The sequence below is a fragment of the Mobula birostris genome, chromosome 6, assembly GCF_030028105.1.
Source record: "Mobula birostris isolate sMobBir1 chromosome 6, sMobBir1.hap1, whole genome shotgun sequence".
In the NCBI taxonomy this organism is placed as follows: Eukaryota; Metazoa; Chordata; class Chondrichthyes; order Myliobatiformes; family Myliobatidae; genus Mobula; species Mobula birostris.
The window spans coordinates 83,306,048-83,330,305 of record NC_092375.1 but is presented as its reverse complement, the minus strand read 5'-3'; the positions used below and the strand labels follow the sequence as shown (position 1 = coordinate 83,330,305).

General features: G+C 45.2%; 1 protein-coding gene across 1 annotated transcript; it reads left to right on the top strand.

Annotated features, from left to right (window-relative positions):
* Positions 1-2,986: 2,986 nt before the first annotated feature.
* Positions 2,987-23,525, top strand: LOC140198698 (claudin-34-like). The gene is made up of 3 exons (XM_072259715.1): positions 2,987-3,068; positions 21,040-21,072; positions 22,786-23,525. The coding sequence occupies exons 1-3, from the start codon at positions 2,987-2,989 to the stop codon at positions 23,523-23,525; spliced, it is 855 nt and encodes a 284-aa protein (XP_072115816.1).
* Positions 23,526-24,258: the final 733 nt, after the last annotated feature.

Genomic DNA, 24,258 nt, shown 5'->3' with positions numbered 1-24,258 from the left:
ACATGTTCACCTGCCATATGATCCTATTACTACCCTCACTGGCACAAGAGAACGAGAGGCTGAAAGTATTTTCTATCCATCTTGGAGCCTGTAAATAAGAAGGTAGATAAGGTGCTAGTGATAGATACAAAGAATTGAATTTATAAAAGTCATTCATTAAGGTGCCATGTTTTAGGTTCCTGCTTGAGATAAGGGAGGGTAGAAGAGAGCACATCTTCATGGTAAAGAATTGGTGGAGAGACCTGATGTGGTGACTCAAATGAACTCTGACCAAAGGGCCTCAAGTGTTTGTCATCTACTTGAGTGACTGGTGAAGGGTTTTCAGAGGGTTGGTTAGTGTGGAGGAGATACCTGGAAGAGTCCGAGGTCATGGGGGTGGATGCGGTCGAATCTGTAAGAAAGAGGGCGAGGAACAAAGCGTGGAGAAGCAAGGAGGATCTAAAGGGGAGGAGAGTCCAGAGTGGCAAGAAGGATCTGGAAGGGAGGGGAGCAGGACAGGAGATGGAGAGAGGACAGGAGGGTAGGAGAGGGCATCTGGAGGGTAGAGGTGGTTAGGGTGGTTAAGGAGAGGGGCTGTGGTGATCCAAATCTGATAGTAGCATTCAAACAAGAACTGGCTTTTGGACTATAAGTACCTCTGATAGGAATTTTTTAGAAAGGAGTAGTGTAGATATAAACAGGTGAGAAGGTGTAAAAATCATGAAATAGCTATGGGCAGTGAGTAGAAGAGGGAATAACAGGGATTATCTATCCGAGTGAGAACAACAGCCCACTATGCTAAGCTACTCTGGGAAAGCTCCAGGAGAGTCCCTGCTTGACCTAAGCTAAGGGAGGAGAGCTCCTTTATATTGAAAACATAATCCCTCTCCAGGTCTGGGTCTCATGTAGGTGTGTGAAGGCACCAGTAACGCTATACCAGTCCGTCCTCAGCTAATGGACGGGTTTTATAGACACCTATAAGCTGATTTTGTCTGTTAAGTTGGGAAATACACAAAGATCACTCAATGTGGTAATCATAGCTCCACAGTTTCTCAATGGTGGCATCAAAAGTACATTGGACTAAGGTTGGGGAAACCAGTTCTGCCATTTGTGTAAGACATACATTGGACTTTTGAATGTAATAATATGGGAGCTCAATTGAAACCTGCAGATGGCATTTATTCAGAGAAAACCCTACTTGTTTGTCATTTGATGTGCCTGTGTCAAAGCTGGAGTTGGTCACTGTGGGATTGGAGTCTCCAACATCTCGTAAGGAAGATTCACAAGGTGGGTGACTGGGATCTGGTAAACAAGTAACTATTCAACAATGAGTTAAATCTTCAACAAATACTGTTACCATCGTTATAGATCATTTAAACAGCTCTACTCTTAGATCCCTAACTTTGCCACTACTGCAGTGTAAGACCATTCCTCATGAATCTAAATGATTAGGTTGACCACCTTTCCAACTGCAGTTTAAATGTTGACATGCTCTGCTCCTTGCCCTGTTGTACACTGGTGAAAGTACATGACCTTGGACCAGTGAGACAGGATCTGTGCGAGAGCAGGAACCATTTAAAAGAACAAGTCTCATTGTGTGGGAATTTCATTTGGGCCCATTAAGAGAAGTGAGGTTTGAGGTGAGCGACCACCATGAAAGCAGCCTTTGTGTGGGTTGACTGAGTTAAAAGTGGGAAACTGAGGCCTAGGTTCAAGAAGACTCAGTGAAAAGAGGCAGAGGGCAAGGTCCTAGAGGCCAGTTTGGAGTGGTCATTGTGTGAGGTTGTCAGTGTAGGAGTCTGAGGCTTTGCTTTGGCAAGGAGGTGCACGTGAGTAGCAGGTAGGTGTTGACCTTTCATCAGTAGAACTAGGTTAGGAAAATCACTACACAACTTGTCATGAATGGAAACTCACATTTTATTGGCTCTATGCAAACAGCACTGTAACTATGTTGACCCAGGGCCGACAGCTTAGAACGTGAATTCTACTGTTCCCACGGTACTAATACTCACTCAGACAACTTTTCCAGTTTGTAACACTGACATAGGGGATCTCCTTTAGCCAAACAATCAATCCCTTCTTCTCCCAGCCCCTGGAATGGGAGGGTCTTCTGTTACGAACCCACAGGTTTTGTTTACTGTGGACTGTCGCTTTAAGTGCCTGAGTGAGGTGGAACTATGACGTCAGTCGCAGGCTGAAGGAGTTTGCTTCAGATTTTTATGAGAGAGAGAGAGAGACAGAGAGAGAGAGACAGACAGAGAGAGAGAGCCACCAGCTGTTGGGACTTCGGGTGGTCACTTCTACGGTTTGGAACTCTTTTACGCCCAAAGGATCGAGTTAAATATCGGCACACAGTGCACAACAAATGTGTGACTGCCACTTCATATAATCCATAGGAGTGGATTTTGGGGATATCTTGTGGGACCACTTATGTGGCCCTTGCCTGGGTATGTTGTGTGGTAACCATTGGAAGATGATATTCCTGTGACAGGTCACTTTCGGTAATAATTCGTATGTGGACGGATTCTACGGGCAAGATCTTTGGTGTATTAGTTTGTTTACCTGACGTGGAATCTGTGGAATACTTCATACTTACCTTTTCTCTGAGTTTTACCCTGGATTACAAATATCTCTCTCCCATAATTTTTTTCATGGATTACTGAACTTTCCTACTTTACCATCTTTAAACTCTAAGCCTTGCTCCCCCAAGCTCAATAGTTTGGGAGTTATATTTACACACATATATACACATAACACTGTTAACTTTTGTTTATCTTTGTTGAGTTACTATATTATAAGTAGATACTAATAAAGATAGTGGTTTTAACATTAAAACCTGACTCAGTGTGAAATCTCTTGCTGCTGGTTTGTTTCTAAAATGTTACAGTTTGTAACAAATTGGGGGCTCGTCTGGGATTTGAAAAAAATTGGAGCTTATTCATTGATTAATTCTTGATCTGATTGGGTAAATCCCTTTTGTTTGACTTGTGTGTGGAAATCAGTAGCAATGGATATTGAGGCATTTCTAGAAGCGCCAACCTCTGAGGCATTGGAGAAAGCCAAAAAGGATGAATTGTTGACCATTGCTAGTGAGCTGAACCTTACTGAGATAAAGCGGGCTATGAGAAAGCCGAAGATTCAGAGGAAAATAGTTGAGCACTATATATCTACGAGGGTGTTTGATGAAGGGGTGTTAAAGAGGTTTCCTGTAAGTAAAGAGGAGATCCAGTTACGACTGGAACAAATGAAGTATGATATACCTAAGTTAGAGGCTGAGAATAAAGAAAGACAAAGGCAGTTTGATGCTGGAGAAGCAGACAAACAAAGGGAGGAAGCAGAAAGGCAGAGGTGGTTTGAAATGGATAAGTTAAGGCTTGAGAAAGAAGTTACTGGCTCTAGGGAACTGGTTGTACCGTTTATTGCCAGCCAGGAAGTTAAACTGGTCCCTCCATTTGATGAGGCTGAGGTTGATAAATACTTCCAGCATTTTGAAAAAGTTGCTCAGAGTCTACAGTGGCCAAAAAAGAGTTGGCCTCTTCTCTTACAAAGTGTAATTAAAGGAAAAGCTCAAGAGGCTTATTCTGCCTTATCAACTGAAGTTGCAGCTAAATATGAGGCTGTGAAACAAGCTGTGCTTTAAGCCTATGAACTGGTTCCAGAAGCCTATAGGCAAAGGTTTAGAAATTTGAGGAAATCTGTGAACCAGACTTATGTGGAATTTGCTTATGAGAAGTTTGTGTGTTTTGACTGCTGGTGCACATCTAAAAATGTGAATGATAATTTTAACAGCTTGAAAGAGTTAGTTTTAATTGAAGAATTTAAGAGGTGCATCCCTAATGACATAAAGACATTTTTAGATATCCTGAAGTGGGAGGGTGAGGAGCCAGAGGTCATGGTACATATAGGCACCAATGACATAAGTAGGAAAAGGGAAGAGGTCCTGAAAAAATAATATAGGGAGTTAGGAAGGAAGTTGAGAAGAAGGAGCACAAAGGTAGTAATCTTGGGATTACTGCCTGTGCCACCCGACAGTGAGAGTAGGAATGTGATGAGGTGGAGGACAAATGCGTGGCTGAGGGATTGGAGCAGGGGGCAGGGATTCAAGTTTTTGGATCATTGGGACCTCTTTTGGCACAGGTGTGACCTGTACAAAAAGGACGGGTTGCACTTGAGTCCTAGGGGGACCAATATCCTGGCGGGGAGATTTGCGAAGGCTACTGAGGAGACTTTAAACTAGAATGGTTGGGGAGTAGGAATCAAATTGAAGAGACTAGGAGAGGAGAGGTTAGTTCACAAATAGAGAAAGCTAATAGACAGTGTGTGAGGGAGGATAGGCAGGGGACAGAGAACGGGAGCACACAGACTGAAGATATAGGGGAGAAGGAAGAAAAAGATAAAGTTGTTTGCTCCATTAGGAATAAACAGAGAGTAAGAGGTGGAGAGTTTCTTAAATGCATCTATTTTAATGCTGGGAGCATTGTAAGAAAGGTGGATGAGCTTAGAGCATGGATTGATACCTGGAAGTATGATGTTGTAGCTATTAGTGAAACATGGTTGCAGGAGGGGTGTGATCGGCAACTAAATATTCCTGGATTTCGTTGCTTCAGGTGTGATAGAATTGGAGGGGCAAGAGGGGGAGGCGTTGCATTGCTAGTCAGAGAAAATGTAACAGCGGTGATTTGACAGGAAAGATTAGAGGACTCATCTAGGGAGGCTATTTGGGTGGAATTGAGGAATGGGAAAGGTGTAGTGATGCTTATAGGGGTGTATTATAGACCACCTAATGGGAAGCGAGAATTGGAAGAACAAATTTGTAAGGAGATAGCAGATACTTGTAGTAAGCACAAGGTTGTGATTGTGGAAGATTTTAATTTTCCACACATAGACTGGGAAGCCCATCCTGTAAAAGGGTTGGATGGTTTGGAGTTTGTAAAATATGTGCAAGATAGTTTTTTGCAGCAATACATAGAGGTACCAACTAGAGAAGAGGCAGTGTTGGATGTCCAGTTAGGGAATGAGATAGGGCAGGTGATGGAGGTATGTGATGGGGAGACTTCCAGTCCAGTGATCACAATACCATTAGTTCCAATATAATTGTGGAGAAGATAGGACTGGACCCAGGGTTAAGATTTTTGATTAGAGAAAGGCTAACTTTGAGGAGATGCGAAAGGATTTAGAAGGAGTGGATTGGGACAATTTGTTTTTTGGGAAGGATGTAATAGAGAAATTGAGGTCATTTATAGGTGAAATTTTGAGGGTACAGGATCTTTATGTTCCTGTTAGGTTGAAAGGAAAGGTTAAAAGTTTGAGAGAGCCATGGTTTTCAAGGGATATTGGAAACTTGGTTCACAAAAAGAGAGATATCTACAATTAATATAGGCAGCATGAAGTAAATGAGGTGCTCGAGGAATATAAAGAATGTAAAAAGAATCTTAAGAAAGAAATTAGAAAAGCTAAAAGAAGATGTGAGGCTGCTTTAGCAAGTAGGGTGAAAATAAATCCAAAGGGTTTCTACAGTTATATTAATAGCAAAAGGATAGTGAGGGATAAAATTGGTCCCTTAGAGAATCAGAGTGGATGGCTATATGCGGAGCCAAAAGAGATGGGGGAGATTCTGAACAATTTCTTTTCTTCGGTCAGGATTGTTAGACATGATCTGCCCTTCACAAAGCCATGCTGACTGTCCCTGATCAGCCCATGATTCTCTAAATGCCCATAGATCCTAACTCTAAGAATCTTTTCCAACAGCTTTCCCACCACAGACGTAAGTTTCACTGGTCTATAATTGCCCGGACTATCCCTACTACCTTTTTTGAACAAGGGGATAACATCCGCCTCCCTCCAATCCTCCGGTACCATTCCCGTGGACAATGAGGACATAAAGATCCTAGCCAGAGGCTCGGCAATCTCTTCCCTCGCCTGATGGAGCAGCCTGGGGAATATTCCATCAGGCCCCAGGGACTTATCTGTCCTAATGTATTTTAACAACTCCAACACCTCCTCTCCCTTAATATCAACATGCTCCAGAACATCAACCTCACTCATATTGTCCTCACCATCATCAAGTTCCCTCTCATTGGTGAATACTGAAGAGAAGTATTCATTGAGGACCTCGCTCACTTCAACAGCCTCCAGGCACATCTTCCCACCTTTATCTCTAATCGGTCCTACCTTCACTCCTGTCATCCTTTTGCTCTTCACATAATTGAAGAATTGATTCTACTATTTATCCCTCTTGCGCAGTAACTCGAAGTATGGCTAAGAAGTTAGCCAATGCAGATAGTTCTGTGCAGCATGATTCTGCTACCCACAAGAGCCAAAATCGGGATTCAGGTTTTGATGGCTTGTCAGGGACTTTTCTGCCTTCATTGTTTCACCAGGATCCAAGTAGTAAATCTGACGAGAAAGATTTATCTCTGTCTGGGAAGGAGTTTATAGCAGAACAGAACCGAGACCCTGAGATTGAAGCTTTAAAAGAAAAAGCTCTCTCAGATGATGAGATTAAGAAAGTGCCAGTTGGGTATTATATCAAAGATGGAGTGTTAATGAAGAAGTGGAGACCACCTGAGATACCTGCAAGTGAGGAATGGGCAATTGTTCACCAAGTTGTAGTTCCTAAAGTCTATAGGAACGAGATGTTAACTTTGGCCCATAATATACCCTTAGGTGACCATCTTGGTGTGAATAAAACTGTGAACAAGATTTCAAAACAATTCTTCTGGCCTACTTTGAGGAAAGATGCTGTGACCTTTTGTCAAACCTGTCACACTTGTCAGATTGTGGGTAAACTTAATCAAGTCACACCAGTGGCCCCACTGCAGCCTATTGCTTCATTTGGTGAACCCTTTTCCAAAGTTATTATGGATTGTGTTGGCCCATTGCCAAAGACTAAAGCTGGCCATTAGTATTTGCTAACTATCATGTGTACAGCATCTAGATTTCCCTGAGCAATACCTCTCAGGAATATATAGGCTAAAACTGTGTCAAAGGCTCTCATAAAGTTTTTATTTACTTTATTTGTGTTGCCTAAAGAAATTCAGTCTGCTCAAGCAAGTAATTTTATGTCAGGGTTATTTCAGCAGGTAGTTTATGAACCAGGAGCCAAACAAATTACGTAGTCTGAATACCATCCAGAATCACAAGGGGCTTTAGAAAGATTCCATTCTATCCTTAAAACCATGATTAAGACATACTGTACTGAAAAAGAGATGAATTGGGATGAAGGAGTACACTTGCTTTTATTTGCAGTAAGAGAATCAGTACAGGAATCACTAGGCTTTAATCCATTTGAACTTGTATTTGGTCATAAGGTTCAAGGACCTTTAACCCTGTTACAGGAACAGTAGATTAATGAGGACATGCATATCAATTTGTTAGATTATGTTTTGAAATTCAAGGACAGATTACCTAAAGCCTGTAGCCTAGCAAGACAAAACTTAAAGGTTTCTCAGAACAAAATGAAGTGTTGGTATGACAAACAGGCTTGTATGAGAAAATTCCAGGTGGGAGATAAGGTGCTGGTGTTATCTCCAATATTGACGAACCCACTTCAAGCGAAATTCCATGGACCGTATGAAATAGTGTCTCAAGTTAATGATGTAAATTTTGTAATCAAAACGAATTGACAAAAGCCAACACAGTTGGTACATATAAGCATGTTGAAACCACATTTTGAAGAGCCGGCACCATCTGTGAGTGTTGTTGTCAAAACAAATGAATCTGGCAATCCTGGGAACGAATTAATTGATTCATCTGAGGTTTATCCTAAATCAAACATTGTCCCAGTTAGACTAACAAACTCAACTGTTCTAAAAAACATTGATAACAAGTTGGCTCATTTACAGCCACAGCAACAACAAATGAAGGAATTAATTTTGAAGTTTAAAGACTTATTTCCGGATGTTCCAAGGAGAGCCACAGCCGCATTACATGATGTCGATGTCAGGGATGCTAAGCCAATGAAACAACACCCCTATTGCATGAACATAGAAAAATGTAAACTGGCTGAACAAGAAGTTGAGTATATGTTAGAAAATGGTATTACTAGGCCTTCAACTTCAGATTGGAGCTCATCTTGTGTTATGGTACCTAAATGAGATGATCGTATTAGGTTTTGAACTGACTATAGAGAGGTGAATGCTGTAACACAAACAGATGCTTATCCCATCCCTAGGGTGGATGATTGCATAGACAAGGTTGGAAAAGCTAAGTTTCTTACAAAGATTGATCTGTTGAAAGGGTATTGGTGTGTTCCTTTGACAGAAAGGGGTAGAGAAATTTCTGCGTTTGTGACACCTTGTGACAATGATCTTTCACACATTGTGCCATTCTATCCTTTTCTCCCTGCAACCCGTAATTACCCCATAAGGGAGTCGCATTGCTCGCCCAATCAATAATTCGCCCGAGCTGAAACCCAATGTGCAGTTTGGGGTTGCTCGTAATCACATCAGGATTTCTGGTAATACATCATCCCATGTCTTTCCCGTCTCAGCTATAGCTTTTGCTAAGGCATTCTTGCTTGTTCGGTTCATCCTTTCTATTATCCCTGAATTCTGAAGATGATAGAGTACTTGGAACTGTCATCGAATCCCCCACAGTCGGCACATTTCCTTTGTCACTTTCCCTGTGAAATGTGCTCCTTGATCCAAGTCCACCTGAAGTGAGGTTCCCCACCCTGGGAGGATTTCCTGAACTAGAATCAGTGCAGTGGTGCTGGTGGTCCCTTGCTCGGAAAGCCTCGCTCACCGGGTGAAGTCATCCATAATTACTAGACAGTAGTTTTCCCCCTGATTTTTGGCAGGGGCCCTGTGAAGTCCATCTGGATGTTTTCCCCAGGGTCCCCTCGGCTGTGGCTGGTTTGCCAGCTGTAGCTTTCTGCCTTTACCAGGGTTATGCTGGGCACAAATGATACAACGGCAGCTGAACTTCTCAACATCCCCACCCATTCCTGGTCACCATCAGTCCTGCTGGAGGGTTGCAATCATGCTGTACCTTCCGTGATGCATCACCCCATGATATAATTTCAGTAGTGTCTTCTGAATACATGGTGGGACCATGACCCCTTCCTCCCCGTGTGTCTGGCTCCCATCTGGTCCCTCCTTTGTTCTCTTTCTCCTCCATTTCTCCTTCTCTTCTGCCTTCACTTCTTCATATAATTTTACCAAACTGGCTTCACTCGTTTCTTTCTGCCCACTTGCAATTTCAATTGCCTCTTGTCCTTCTGCTGTCTACTTCACACTAATGACCGTCCACTCATTTCCTTCCTGCTCCTTATTCTCCCTCTTCTAGTGAGCTTTTGCTTTAATCTCTGCCACCTCTGCTCACAGACTCGCTGCTTCCAGCAGTTATTGTATGAGGTACTCGTGCTGAATACCTGCCCCTGTCGAAGTTACATATCCTCGTCGTGTCCATGTCATCAGATAATCATGCACCACCCCAAAGTCATACTTGCTGCCTATATATGTATTTGCTCATCTGTTTGTACTGTAGCGCTGTGCTTCTGACACCTGAGCTGAGCAACCCCCTGGCAATGCCCCTGAAGCTAATTCTTCACCTTCCTTCACCCATGGCCCACCCGTCCGTGGCTTCCCATCATGTACCCCTGAGAGCCATCCATAAACATCTATCTCCTCTGCTTCCCCTTCCACAGCTGTTTCCTTCTTCTTCCCACTCTATTTCCATTTGCCACTTGTGTGCCTCCCCTCCGTAAGGATGGAACTCGCGGGATTCATTCCAGTGTCCCTAACTATTGTTACTGACTCGCCTTTGGGGGTGACAATGGCCTCCCAAGCTCCCTTCTGCTGTAGGCGACTGCTCTCAGCCTTCCCGTATCCAGCAGCTCTACAATGGCATGGGGTGTGTGTAGTAAGAGTTGCCCCATCATTACAGTTGGTTTGCTTACTCGCACTGTTCACGGCTGATTTATACTTGTGCATAGGGGCTACGTTGTACCCTACACTGTAGGTCTGATTTATACTTTTGCATGGCCCTATGCCTAGCAAGCATGCGTAGTTGTGTCTGCGTCGCTCTGCAATTCACCACCAAAATGCTAGTTGGCGGTGGGGTTTCTATGCCAATGTGTTGAGTTTCTTCGTGAGAGACATGGACGAGGAAATGCATTTCAAATATTTTCGGATGTCGGCAGGTAGAATTGACGACTTGGTTCATCGTCTCCGATGGAGAAAAGCAACTGGAAATGCGTTTGAGGAAATGCAAAGCTACCAAGTGGACCAATCACAGTTCTTGCGGTCTGCATCGCCGCGACGCGTGAGTTACATTTTTGGGGAGGTGCACGCCACCCTACGGCATAGGGTACGCGGTACCTACAGCGTACATTTGATGCACAAGTATAAATCAGCCTTCAAGCTGCTGCGCAGTGGGGAGGTCCTGCTGCAATGTGTGTCTGTTTCATTGAATAACAGGCCACTGGCCTTCTTGTGAACCCATGGTCTTGCACCACTACTGTGTTGTAATACCCTCCCTCTTTGCTGCAGCACGGGTTAAAGGGGTGAGCCGCATCTGGTAATCCTAGCGCGGATGTAGAGACCAGGGTTTATTGATATGTTGAAAAGCCTTTTCCTCATCTGGCCTTCATCTTACTTCCTCCAGCTGGAGGCCCCTCCTCTAATCAAGGCCCGTATCGGGACCACTATGAAATCACGGCAGTAACTGTTACCTTCCTCATGTTTACTGGGCATGGCATGAGGCTGATTGCCAAACGTCTGTCATCTGACATGTCCTTCCTCTCCAGGGAAATGGTGTAGCCTAGGTATTGTACAGTTTGTTTTCCTGGTATGGACTGGTTTTAAACCCCTCATCTCGCAGTACCTCTAAAACTCTGGATATCGTCCCTAAATGACCTGCTTCATTTTATGATGCAGTTAGTAGATTATCTATAGATTGTAAACTGGCTGACCGGTAGGGCGTTAGATTGAGCTTTTCAAAGTCTGTGCCATGACCTTATGAAAAATGGCTGGGCTTTTGTGGAATCCCTGGGGGAGTCTGGTCCACGTATACTGCTGCCCTCTAAGGGTGAAGGGACTCAGGTGCTAAAGGAAGCCCTCAAAATCCATCAGCGATATCCAGGACTGAAAAAAACATTGTGTTCTGGAGAGCAGCCATTCAGGATTGTAGTGGGGCTCGCCACAATGGGATGCAGTCTCAGCATGGTCTTATTAAGGACGGTATAGTCTATTGTGACCCATCGGGCTTCTTTACTCGCCATATGGGCGAGTTGGTGGTTGCCGCAGTCTCTCTGAGTATCCCCTGGTATTTTAGCTCCTTCACTATACCCCAAACAATGGTCAGTGCGGCTACGATGGGTATGTTGTGTTCTCTGTTAGTTGTGTGTTCACTGCCCCTGACTTGTCCATATTATTTCTCCCTTTCCTGAATCTATAACGGCCCCTGCTTCCCTTAGCATGTCTATTCCAAGGGTAGTACCCTCATTATTTGAACTGACCCAGAAATATACCAGACAGTGCACACTGCCGATTTCGAGTATCTGCGACTCGCTTCTTTCTGGTTTCTCTGTTTTCCCTCCTACACCTGTAATGTAAATAGTCTGTCTGGTTGTTGGCAAGGGTAGGTTAGTTGTTAATACTGATTCCTCTGTGTCCACTAACATGTCGCATCGGTGCCCCCTCCCCCCAACAATGCTGCTGCGTATATCCGTGGGTCACCACCGCTGGCAGTGGGGGCCACTGCTTGTTTTTCTGATCTAGAAGCCGTCTTCACCAGCTCTATGATCTGATTGACAATTTGACTGGTCAGACTGGGAGCCATGGGGCGAGAGATTGCGTGTCTGCTGTGACATTCACCTGCTTTTCTTTCCTCCTTTTTTGGACACTGCCTCTAACCATGTCCCAATAGGCCGCAACGTAGCATATTACCCTCCCACACCTCTTCCATTAGTTTCTTGCCTGTGCCTGTGCCCCATCTCCAGCTACACAGCAGCTGCATGTGTCAGGCATTGAAATAGTAAGGTCGGTTAGCATAGTTTGACACTTGTCTGCTACGGTGATGATGTCATTAGTCTGAGACAGATCACTATGTGATGTGAGGGAGCATGGAAGTGAGAATGAGAAATTAAGACACGTTCAGAGCATGAAGCGACGACTCATGATATAAACTATCTAATTTAGCACGAAGATAATTTGCAAATACACAACAGCATCCATTATAGTCAATTTACGGTTTCTCTTGCATTTTCTTTGGTGTATCTCACGCCTTACGAAACTATCGCAGAGTAGTTTGACCCCACCGCTATCCCTAAGTCTAAAACTCTTTGGTGGGTTGAGCTCAGGTCTTCCTTCATCATTTTCAGGAAGACTCCCTGGATTATCCAACCCTGAATCCTCATACACTCGGTACTTACGTTCTGTCTCATTAGCTTTTTGAGTCACTGCCATTATCGTTCCCCAGTTACTCTCACCTCCCCCAGTCGCTGCCTCACATGCCCCATCCCCTTTAAAAGAGAGATATCTTTCATTGCTGGCATTCCCGGAAGTTGCCCAGGTACCACCCCGCACCACCAGGCCATCCTGTCCCACATATTCCTCGGGTACTTCACTTTAACCAACACGTGCATATCTTTACAGTGAATCTGGTGAATTTCAACCATTTCCTCGAGCTTGTGCCAGAATTCTGAATTCCCTCATGTGACTGTAAGTGAGAGCAACTCTGACAAAATACTGTTTCTCCCCAAGGTGAAGGGCTTATGAATGGTCATAATCAGGGTCAAGGGCTGGCTCGGATCATCGGGGTTCTCGACCTGACGTTGCCTGACCTCAACAGGCGCCATCCTGACAGATATATCCGGGTAAAAGCTCTCCCTGAAATAACCCACACTACACAAAATGTCATGACGGGTACCAGTTAAACTGCACATACTTAAAACCGCAGAGCAGGTACTCCGCAATCTGCCACTTGTGAGCACATGAACTCACGATGCCTGCTTGTATTCCTTTGAATCTAACTGTTATACCAAGGCATGTGCACACACACAGACACAGACACAGACACAATTTTATATCTACCAGTTCAGCTCTCCATGTTCGTGATACCTCAACCAGAACAGATCCAGGTGTGAGTGCTAATTTTAAAAATACTCACTCACTTAGACTGCTAAGATCACTGGCCGCACGATGGTTCACGAAGATATCCCACTCCTGACACCAAACGTTGTTGTGTGAATGAAGTCATGAGAGAAAAATATTAGCAGCTTCTTTATTCGACAAAACAAGATACAGCAGACATCATATGGAGACACTTTTGGTCAAAAGGTCTTGCAGGCCCAGTATGGGGCTCAATACTTTCTGTGCTAAACATCAAAAGGCAATTTCATATTTACAATGCTTTCTTTGAAACTACACACGAACTTCACACCTGATTCGCACCCACACCACAGACATCCAAATGAATTTTAATCAGCATTGTCTGGTATGTGATTCGCGACTTTTAGGAACCTATTGTTCATTTTAAACAGAATTTACAATTTGCACTTAGATTTGAAGATTGGTGGCTGAGAAGTTGTTTGCCAAATGTAAAAATTGATCTGGCAATCACTTTGTTTGCAGGTGCCTTCATGGTCCCTCCCTGCAGACTGAGTGGGAGAAGCTAAAGCTGAATGTGTCAGTATTAGAGTGGTGTACAGAGGTATGAAGGAGGAGCTGGCGGAAGTTGATTGAAAGGGGATACTAGCAGGGATGATGGTGGAGCAACAAAGCTGCAATAGGGTTGAAAGGGAAAATAAATAAACCATGATTGAAGCAGATTCGATGGGCCAAATGGCCTAATCCTGCGCCTGGGCTCTTGTGGTCTTATGACCAGCAGTACAACCTGCTCCCAATTGGCTGCCTTGGCCAAGCTGTCCTTATCGCTGGTCATCCATGCCGTGGTGGTTTTTTTGGCATAGGGTTCGACTACTGGGCTGTGATGCTGGGTAAGTCAACCTTGGCATGGGTTATCCATCTACAGTTCCATTGTGAAATGGAAGTAGTTCTGCAACTCCCAGCGGCTTCCACACTGGCAGATTCCACGGTTCTTTTCAAAAACAATTCCAAGGCCCTTGCTTGGTCATTTTCCTCAAGTGTGCTCTTTGAGAGATTTTTGCTGAAAACTGTACAAACATTAGAAGGATAATTTCACAATTTCTCTTCAAACTTAAGTGTTGTTTACAAGTTAAGGTTTAAGATATTTCCTGGTTCGCAGCTCCTGATGGCCAAGGGTGGTTTCACTCAGCTCAGTTATAAATCAAATAAGTGTCCTTTTTCATAAGATTTATAACCATAGGTTTCTGATGCTTTTCTAGTATTTAAGTATCACAGAATGTAAAAGCCATGTAAGAATTAAAAGCATCATACATCGATCCATTCAATAACTGTAATCATGGGCATCAACCAATGTTTTACAAGGGGTTGTCCAACACTTGGAACTCATTCCTTGCTAGAGTTTCTCGGAGACACAGATCTGGTGCTCCTGATGTAGCCTCCTTGACATTGGTGAGACCTGACGGAGATTGGGGAACCACTTTGTCAAGCAAGATTTCTTGGTGGCCACCCATTTTAATTCCAATCCCCATTTCCATTCCAACATATTGGTCCATGGCCTCCTGTCCTGCCTTGATGAGGCCATTCCCAGGTTGGAGGAGCTACACCTCAAATTCTGTCTGCTTAGCCTCCAGCTTGATGGCATGACCATTCTTCTAAATTCTGATAATTTCCCCTCCCACTTCCTTCTTCTTCCATTCCCCACTGTGGCACCCTTTTTACATCTTCTCCTCACCTGACTATCACCTCCCTCTGGTGTCCTCCTCTTTCCCTTTCTCCTATGGTCCACTGTCCTCTCCTATCAGATTCCTTCTTCTTCAGCCTTTTACCTTTTCTACCTATCACCTCCCAGCTTCCTACTTCATTCCCCCCTCCACCACCCACCTACCTTCCCCCTTCATCTATTACCTTCTAGCTTGGACAAGAAGGACAGGGGTTAAGAAGCCAGAATTAGAAGGTTGGGGCGAGGGGAAGGACCCTCTCCCCAGCTTCTAATTCTGGATTCTTAACCCTTCCTTTCCAGTCCTGATGAAGGCACTCGGCTGAAAACATCAACTATCTTTTGCTTTCCATAGATGCTGCCTGACCTTCTGAGTTCCTATAGCATTTTCTATGTGTTACTGGGGATTTACAGCATCTACAGAATCTCTTGTATTTACACTGTGGCTGCAGTGCATACTGTTTTAAAATAATCTAGACTACTCAGATGCAGTTCCCAATCTCATAAACTCTACCCCCAAGAAGAACAAGGGCCTCATGGCAGCACCACCAGCATCAGTTTCTCTTCCAATCTGCAAACTACCCTGTTCTGGAAATATATCCCTGTTCCTCCATTGTTGCCAGTTCTAACTTCCAGAAATCCCTATCCAAGTACATCACGGGGGTACCTCCAGCAGGAGAACTCCAGCAGCTCACCACCACCATATAGAGAGCAGGTAGGGATGGGCAAGAAGACTGTCATATTGGGTGATGCCCAGATTCTGAAAAATGAACAGATAGTTTTTATCCAGCATCTTCTTCAATGATTCTATGGCCATTCTGGGATAGGGAGCTGGTGGTGAGATGGATGTGCTATTTTATAGACTGTGCTGTCAATTACTTGGTTTCTATAGTTGTTTGTGTTTGTCATTTTGTGTTATCTTTGCTACTGTCCTTTGGCTATTGGCTGACATTACCAAGTGATGCCTTCAGTGCCAAAAAAGAAACTCCTGTTTGAGGTCCAGTTTGCCCAAGATCAGTCTGGATCATTTACTAAGATGGAGCCAGGTGCTTGTGTCAGAGTGCGTGAAGGAGCCCAGCAGACAACACAGAATCGCTCAAACCCTGACGAATATACTGAGTAAAGGCCAGACTCTTGCTCATGACTGCCAAGTGTAAATACTGAGCTGAAGGAAAGTTCAAAGTAAATTTATTAATAAAGTATGTATGTGTCATAATATACAACCCTGAGATTGATTTTATTGTAGGCAGTCACAGTGTAACAAAGAAATACCATATAATCAATGACAAAATACACATGAAGACAGACAAATAATACCCACTGATGGCAAGGGAAAGGACACCCATACCCATCACGGAGGATGGGCGCGCAGCTTAAGGTTAACTTGACCTCACTGCATTTCTATTGTTCCTTTTGTCACCTCAAGACTTTTCAAAGCTTTTTACGGCTGATAAATTGCTTTCTGAAATGTGCTCACATTTGTTAAGTGTGGGCCACAGAGAACAGGTCATGATGGTAACTGAGAGGGAGTCCTGGTGTGGTGGTCAGCACAACGATTTACAGTACCAGAGACCCAGGTTCAATTCCCTCAGCTGCCTGTAAGGAGAATCTATTGACTTCTGCCTTAAATATATCCATTAACGTGACCACAACAGCTGTCTATGGCAATGAATTCCACAGATTTTCCACTGTCTGGCGAAAAAAATTCCTCATCTTCATTCTAAAAGGACACCCCTCTATTCTGAGGCTGTGTCCTCTGGTCCCAGGTTCCCCCACCATAGGGATCATCCTCCCTTCATCCACTCTACTGAAGCCTTTCACCATTCGATAGCTTTCAATGATGTCACCCCTCATTCTTTTGAATTCCAGTGAGTAGAGGCCCTGAGCATCAATCGCTCCTCATATGACAAGCCTTTCAATCCTGGAATCATTTTTGTGAACCTCCTTTGAGCTCTCCCCAACATCAGCACATCCTTTTAGATAAGGGGCCCAAAACTGCACACAGTAATCCAGGTGAGGTCTCATGAGTACCCTATCAAGCCTCAACATTACATCTTTGTTTTTATATTCTAGTCCTCTCAAAATGAATGCTAACATTGTATTTGCCTTCCTCAGCACTGACTCAAACTGCAAATTAACCTTTAGAGAATCCTGCATGAGGACTCCCAAGTCTCTTTGCATCTCAGTTTTTTTAAAATGTTCTCTCCATTTAGAAAATAGTCTCTGCTTTTATTTCGTTTACCAAAGTGTATGATCATACACTTCTCAAAACTGTATTCCATCTACCACTTCTTTGCCCATTCTCCTAATCTGTCTAAATCCTTCTGTAGCTTCTTTGCTTCCTCAAAATTACCTGCCCCTCCACTTATCTTTGTATTGTCTGCAAACTTGGCCACAAAGCCATCAACTCTGTCATCCAAATCATTGAGATATATCGTAAAAAGAAGCAGTCCCAACATAAACCTCTGTGGAACACCACTAGTCACTGGCAGCCAACCAGAAAAGGTTCCCTTTATTTCCACACTTTGCGTCTTGCCAATTAGCCAATGCTTTATCTATGCTAGAATCTCTCCTGTAATACCATGGGCTCTTAACTTGACACACAGGTTGCATCTTGTCAAAGACCTTCTGAAAATCCAAATACACAACATCCACCAATTCTCCTTTGTCTATCCTACTTGTTATTTCTTCAAAGAATTCCAACAGCTTTGTGAGGCAAAATTTTGCCTTCAGGAAACCATGTTGACTTTGGTCTATTTTATCATGTACCTCCAAGTACCCTGAACTATATCTTTAACAATCGACTCCAACATCTTTCAATCTAAGATCAGACTAACTGGCCTATAATTTCCTTTCTTCTTGAAGAGTGGAGTCATATTTTCAATTTTGCATTCCTCTGGAACCATGCCAGAATCAATTGATTCTTGAAATATCATTACTAATGTCTGCACAACCTCTTCAGCCACCTAGGGTGCATAACATTTGGTCCAGGGGACTTTTCTACCTTCAGACCTTTCAGTTTCCCAAGAACCTTCTCCCTCGTAATGGCACCTTCCTACTCTTCTGTCTCCTGGCACGGCATACAGCTGGTGTCTTCCACAGAGCAACAGAGCAATGCCACCTGCCCTGCCTACCTGCCTGTACTTATGATGCAATGTGTATCCTTTGATGTTGAGCTCCCAGTTATAATCTTCCTTCAGCCACAATTCAATGGTCTAGAACATCATACATGCCAATCTGTAACTGTGCTGCCAGGTCATCTACCTTATTCCACATACCACACACATTCAAATATAACACCTTTAATCCTGTATTCACCCTTTCTGATTTTATCCACCTTTTACACTGCAACTCACCCTGTTGACTCCCATTTTGCCCTATCATTAACTTGCTAGCAGTCTTACTATGCTCTACCTCTATTTGAAAGTAAGCTACCTCATCCTCAGCACTATCACTCCAATTCCCGTCTGCCTGCCAAATTAGTTTAAACCTTCTTGAACAGCTCTAGCAAACCTGCCCACATGGATATTGGTCCCCCTGTAGGTTCAGTTGTAACCCATCCCTTTTGTACGGCCATATCTTCCCCAGAAGAGATCCCAATGATCCATAAATCTGCACCCCTGCCCCCTGCACCAGTTCCTCAGCCATGCATTCATCTGCCAAATCAACCTATTCTTACCCTCACTGGCACGTGGCACGGGCAGCACATCAGAGACCACAACCCTGGAGGTCCTGCTTTTCAGCTTTCCATCTGGTTCCCTAAAATCTCCCTTCGGGAGCTCCTCAGCTCTCCTAGCCATGTTGTCTGTACATACCAAGACTTCTGACTGCCCACGCTCCTCCTTTAGAATGTCATGGACCCTGGCACCAGGGAGACAAAGTACCATCCGGGTGTCTCTATCACGCCCACAGAATCTCGTCTCTGTTCCTCTGGCTAAGGAATCTCCTATCACCACCGCGGTCCTCTTCACCTCTCTGCTCTTCTGAGCCACAGCACCAGACTCAGTGCCAGAGACCCAGTCACTGTGGTTCGCCCGTGGTAGGTTGCCCCTCTCAACACTATCCAAAGAGGTATACTTATTTTTGAGGAGAATGGCCACAGGGATACTCTACACACGAATATGCTATATTGCTATACACGAATACTCCGGATGGCTCTTGACATGAGTTGGCAACAGCACACGACGAACGTCAAGCTCTATGACGACCTACCGATGCTCACCACTAAAATCGGGGCGTGAAGACTGCAGCTAGCGGGGAACAGTCTACGCCACCCCAAGCTACCTGCCAGCCTAGTCATCATATGGGAGCCCAAGCATGGGAGGATGAACCCTGGGCGCCCTCCCAAGACTATGGTCAACACACTCCTAGAAGACAGTGATGCGGCTCATGTAGATGAACTGAACACACTGATGAAGGAGAGTCCATCATCGTGCCCGACGCCGGCCCCCTAGGCCTGCATCGATATAGTAGTAGGTACTCTGTGCTGGCTGCTCATATCCCCTCCTTCTCTTGGCTCCTGCAACCTTGGGGTGACTATCTCCCTGTAGCTCCTATCTGTGCCCTGATAGTCAAGGAATGAAGAATAAAGAAGAAAAATAGAAACTTACCAGATACTTACCTCACTCAAGTCTGATCTTGTCGAAGCCTGATGAGACAAAGCCACTCCAACACAGACCCACTCTCAACAATGGCCGCTCCAACAATGGCTGCTCCGCCTGTGCCTGCCTTATTTTTATTCACACTTGCTAATGAATCCCGTTCAGTGATTGGTCGCAGTCCAACTCCATTCTTTCACGTAGGGTGAATGCACACTGCCTTTTTCCCAGGGAAAAAAAACTAAAAAACTAGAGTGCCTAGGTTTAAAGTGTGAAGAGAAAGACTTGAAAGAAACCTTAAAGGCAACTTCATGTGAAAGGTGGTGTGTCTATGGATAAAGCTGCCAGAGAAAATGGTTGAGGCAAGTACAATGAAAACATGCAAAAGGCACTGAGAGAAATTCATGGATAGGACAGGTTTAGACTAGAGGGATTTGGGCCAATTGTGGGCATCTGTAATTACAAGTACGTTTGTAGTTTGATAAGCACCATGGTTGGCATAGAAGAGCTGGGCCTGTTTCCAAGCTATATTTCTGTATGACTCAGTGGGAGCCTTAACTGACAAGCCTCCTGAAGCTCCAGTTAGCGATTTTCCCAGCCCTCAGCCAGCTAGCACTGACGTTTGCCTGGCCAGTCCTCACAGTAGGAGAAACCCCTTCATTAGCGGTGAGGCACCGACTTCCTTCTCTTGTAACCCACTACCATTTTGCTCGAAAACTGGACTTCCATCAACCCGCTCTTTCTTTGTCCAGAAGGGGTGGCCTCCTGCCTCTGCACACGTGCCCCACCAGGATGCAGAAGAGGACAGGATACCACAAATTGTGATCCTCTACAGCAGAGCTGCCAATTGTCTTGGATTTTCCTAGAGGGAAAGTGCTCCATGTCCTGCACACTCCTGGGAATCAGCACTGGATGCGTTCCTTTCTCACTGCAGAGGTCAGAAACATGGCCACTGGGGCCCAAGAACACCTGATTCATGAGACATCAGTTGGCATAACCATTGACCAATGGGTGGAGGGTGTGGACAGTCAGGTGACTTGCATTGTGGAACATACTTCAAGGTAGCTGGGTGGAACCAGCCTGGCATGAGGACAGCTTTAATGAACATGTTACAATTGGTAAATAGAGCCTAGCACCTTTCCCAGTCCTTACTGAACACCTCGGGGCTAGATCATGTGCAACAGCCTCACCAACCCTTCCCAAGAGCACTGTCTAAGGAGGAAACATCAATGGTAAGGGAGTGTGATTTGATGGTTAATTCAATGTAGAGAAAGGTGTACTTATTGTATTTTATATATACTGTAAATATTACTATGAATGAAGTTACTTTTTGAATTAAGTCTATTTAAACACATTAACATGTTCCCACACTCACAGATGCACATCCTCACTCACAGGAAAAGCAAACCAGGATCTTTCTTAGAAGGTTAAAGAGGTTCGGCGTGTCATCCAATATCCTAACAAACTTTGACAAATGTACTGTTGAAAACATCCTGACTCGTGGTGTGATGGTAATTCAAACGTAAGAAGCTGCAGAGAATATTAGACTCTGATCAATACATCATTGGCGCATCTCCCTTCACCATCAGGAGGTGCAACACCAGTCACCAAAGATCCCCACCTTGCGTGCCATGTCACCTTCTGCACTGCCATCAGGCAGGAGGTACAGCAGTCTGACGTGCCACAACACCAGGTTTAGGAACAGCCACTTCCCTTCAACTATTTGGTTCTTGAACCAACTGGCAGAACTCTATTCACTACAATTCAGCAGCACTATGACCACTTTGATCACTTTGCACAAAAATGAACTCTTTTGTTTCTAATTGTGTTCGTTTTTGTTTAAGTTATGTGTATTTTATGGCTTTCTTCTGAATTTTCTTGCAAATTCCATGTGTCTGCTACAAAAAGCCTGTGATACTGTTGCAAGGAAGATTTCCATTGCATCGGAGTACATACGTATGCACTGGTGCATATGACAATGGACTCGACTTTGCAAATTCCATGTATCGGCTACAAAGAGCCCGTGATACTGTTGCAAGGAAGATTTCCATTGCATCTGAGTACCTAAATATGCACTTGTGCATATGTCAATAAACTCGACTTTGACTTTGCTTATGTGCACATTCATCTGGGCCTTCCTCTGCTTTGACACCATATTGATGTGGCTCTGAAGTCACATAGAGGCCAGACCAGCTGGAAACATCGGGTGTACATCTCCAGGCAGACACTTTCTCCACTGGTCCGTGGTCATTCAGAATGATCAGACCAGGAATAAAATGGCCATGACTTCCCACTCCTTGCCCGTCTTCATCCACCCACAAAGGGCAGGGAAAGCACCAGCTCTGGCCTCATTGCCTGTTCCTGGCTGTGGGGGTTGCAGCATAGAGTTGTGACAACCGTCCGGTTCACAGCTAGAGGGAACCCCCTCTTCCACCAGCAGGGCAGGACCCCTGGGCTGTTGGAAGTAGACACAGAATTTGGTGTGGAAAGGCTGGCTGTGATAGAGCACAGGAGGAGGATGTTGACCTCAGAGAGGGAGCTGTCCATTGAAGTTCTGATCAGCTTCTCCACTTCTCAACGGTTCCTTCTAACTCCTTGTCAATTACATAGTCATGCAGCAAGTACCATCGCCCATCTTGTCCATGCCAACCACAGTGGTCCCATTTGCTCATGTTTGACTCCTATCCCTCTAAATCTTTCCTATCCATGTATCTGTCCTTTGTATACTATTATTTTACCACTTCCTCTGGCAGCTCATTCCATATACACACCACCCTCTACATGAAGAAATTCCCTTTTAATTCTTTCTCCTGTCACCTTAACCCTATGCCCTCTAGCTTTTAGTCCCTTTCCCTGGGGAAAACAAAACTGTGCGTGTTTGCCCTACCTAAACCGTTCATGACCTAATCCACCTCTGTAATGTCACCCTTCAATCCCCTACGCTCCTGTGATGACAGAAAATCATTTTGGGAATTCAGCAGTCTCAAAATCAAGCCTCAGGCTTAGTGACCAATCCTACAGGCCTACTGGCAGTGAGCAAGGGTGGTGTCTTCGATCGGCTTGGTCCTTGCACAGTGCTCAGCACTGAACCAGCTTCCAGTGCTCCTCTGATACTGGGAAAAACCTTTCACCGCACCTGCTCATTGATGTGGGTGTTGACAGAGAACATGAGCACCTGTAGGAGGTGGAGGCAGCCTCTAACAAAGCCCCGAGCAGTGGGCGGAACTTGTTTGTAGCGTTTCCTGGCAACCCGCAGCACAGGAGCTTAGCACCTCCAGTTCCTCACCTGCAGAGAACTGGCTGCTTCCCCTTTCTCTCTCTCGCTCCCTTTGTAAATTCCAGAGGTTCCTCTGGCCCTGAGCAAAGCCCACCTACCACCCACCTTTGACCTTGGGGGTTATGGGTCAGCGGCCAAGCGGTGCCCCCTGGCAGCTGGTAGGGTTTGTGCTGGGCACAGTGGGTTGGATCGGAGCCTCCATAGCCACGGGCCTGGTCCAGTGGAGGGTGTGGCACGTGAGCCCAGCAGACATCGACTCGGGCATTGCCTGGGTCGGCATCTGGAGGGCCTGTTTCTACAGCAACCAGCTAGCGTCCCCAGTGCTGCGGCGCATGTCCTGCCAGGCGATGGGCGTCACCGAGGACTTTGTACCAGGGGAGATCGCTGCCGCGCAGGTGCTGATGGTGGCAGCTGTTCTGGTCGGCGCAGCTGGCAAGGTGGCCACAGCTTCCGGGCTGAAAGGTGTTTACGTTGGTGGAGGGCAGGTAAGGTTGGCTCTGCGTGCTGGAGGGGTCTTTCACCTGCTGGCCAGTGTCTGCGTCGTTATCCCCGCCGGCTGGAATCTAAGCTCCGTGGCCAACAACCGGAGCATCGCCTTCACACCCCGCTTCCGCCTGCCCCCGTCACCATGGACGCAAGAGGCGGGAGCTGCCATCTACATGGCCCTCTTTGCATCCGGCCTGCTGCTCCTGTCAGCTCTGCTGCTGCTCGGTTACAGGAACCCCGCGCGGCAGGCTGGCTCCAAGGTCCACCCCTTCTCCCTGGACCGGTCTGACGGCACCAGCCTGATCTCCAGGACAAGCACTCTAACCAGGAGCAGCTTGTGTATGGACAGCTTCTCAGAGAATTCCCTGTCCAGCTGTGGAGTAGACAACCAAGCATTCCAGTCTGAGGATTACTGAGGAAGTTCGGAACGTTCAAAGTAAAATCAGCAATGCTTTGGAAATCCCTGGACACAGTGGATTAGCGCCACCAGTCAGGCAGATTGAAGGACAGGACATGTCTGCTGAGTAACTCCAGTCCTTTTGCTCGCTGTGGCTCAGCTCAGTGCTCCAGCCTGGACCTTACCCGATAATACTATTGGATTTTACAGTGCTGATGACATGTGTTTGAACATCTTCTGGCCCCCTAGTGGAGTTATACGATACAAAGAGGAGGTTTGAATGTGTAAGGGTGGAAAAGATGTTTACCCTTCTGGTGGAGAAAAGCAGAGAGGAGAAACAGGGGCTGTACTCACCGATAAACCCAACGGTTGTTCAGTAACGGTGGCATCAGGGGAGTGGAGCGGATGTGGCCACCATATTTTGTGTTTGTGGAAAAACTGGATGAGCCTTTGCAGGAAGAAGGCAGCTGGGGGTGGGGGTGGAATAACAATACAGATCAGTCAGCATCTGTGGAGTGAGGAAATAGGCCCAGTAGCAGTTCGCTAACCAACTGAGCTACTGTACATCAGATAACGTCTTAAAAGAAAATCTGGTTTCACATTTTACAGACAAAAACCACAGTTTTTTTTAGATGTTTCTTTGACCGGGTTTGATGATTAGAGAAACAGTTTGGATGGCAGTTTAACTGAGAAGGCAGCTTGGAGGCAGAGGACATGTGATAGAGTTACCTGGGATATGTCCAACCAGAGCT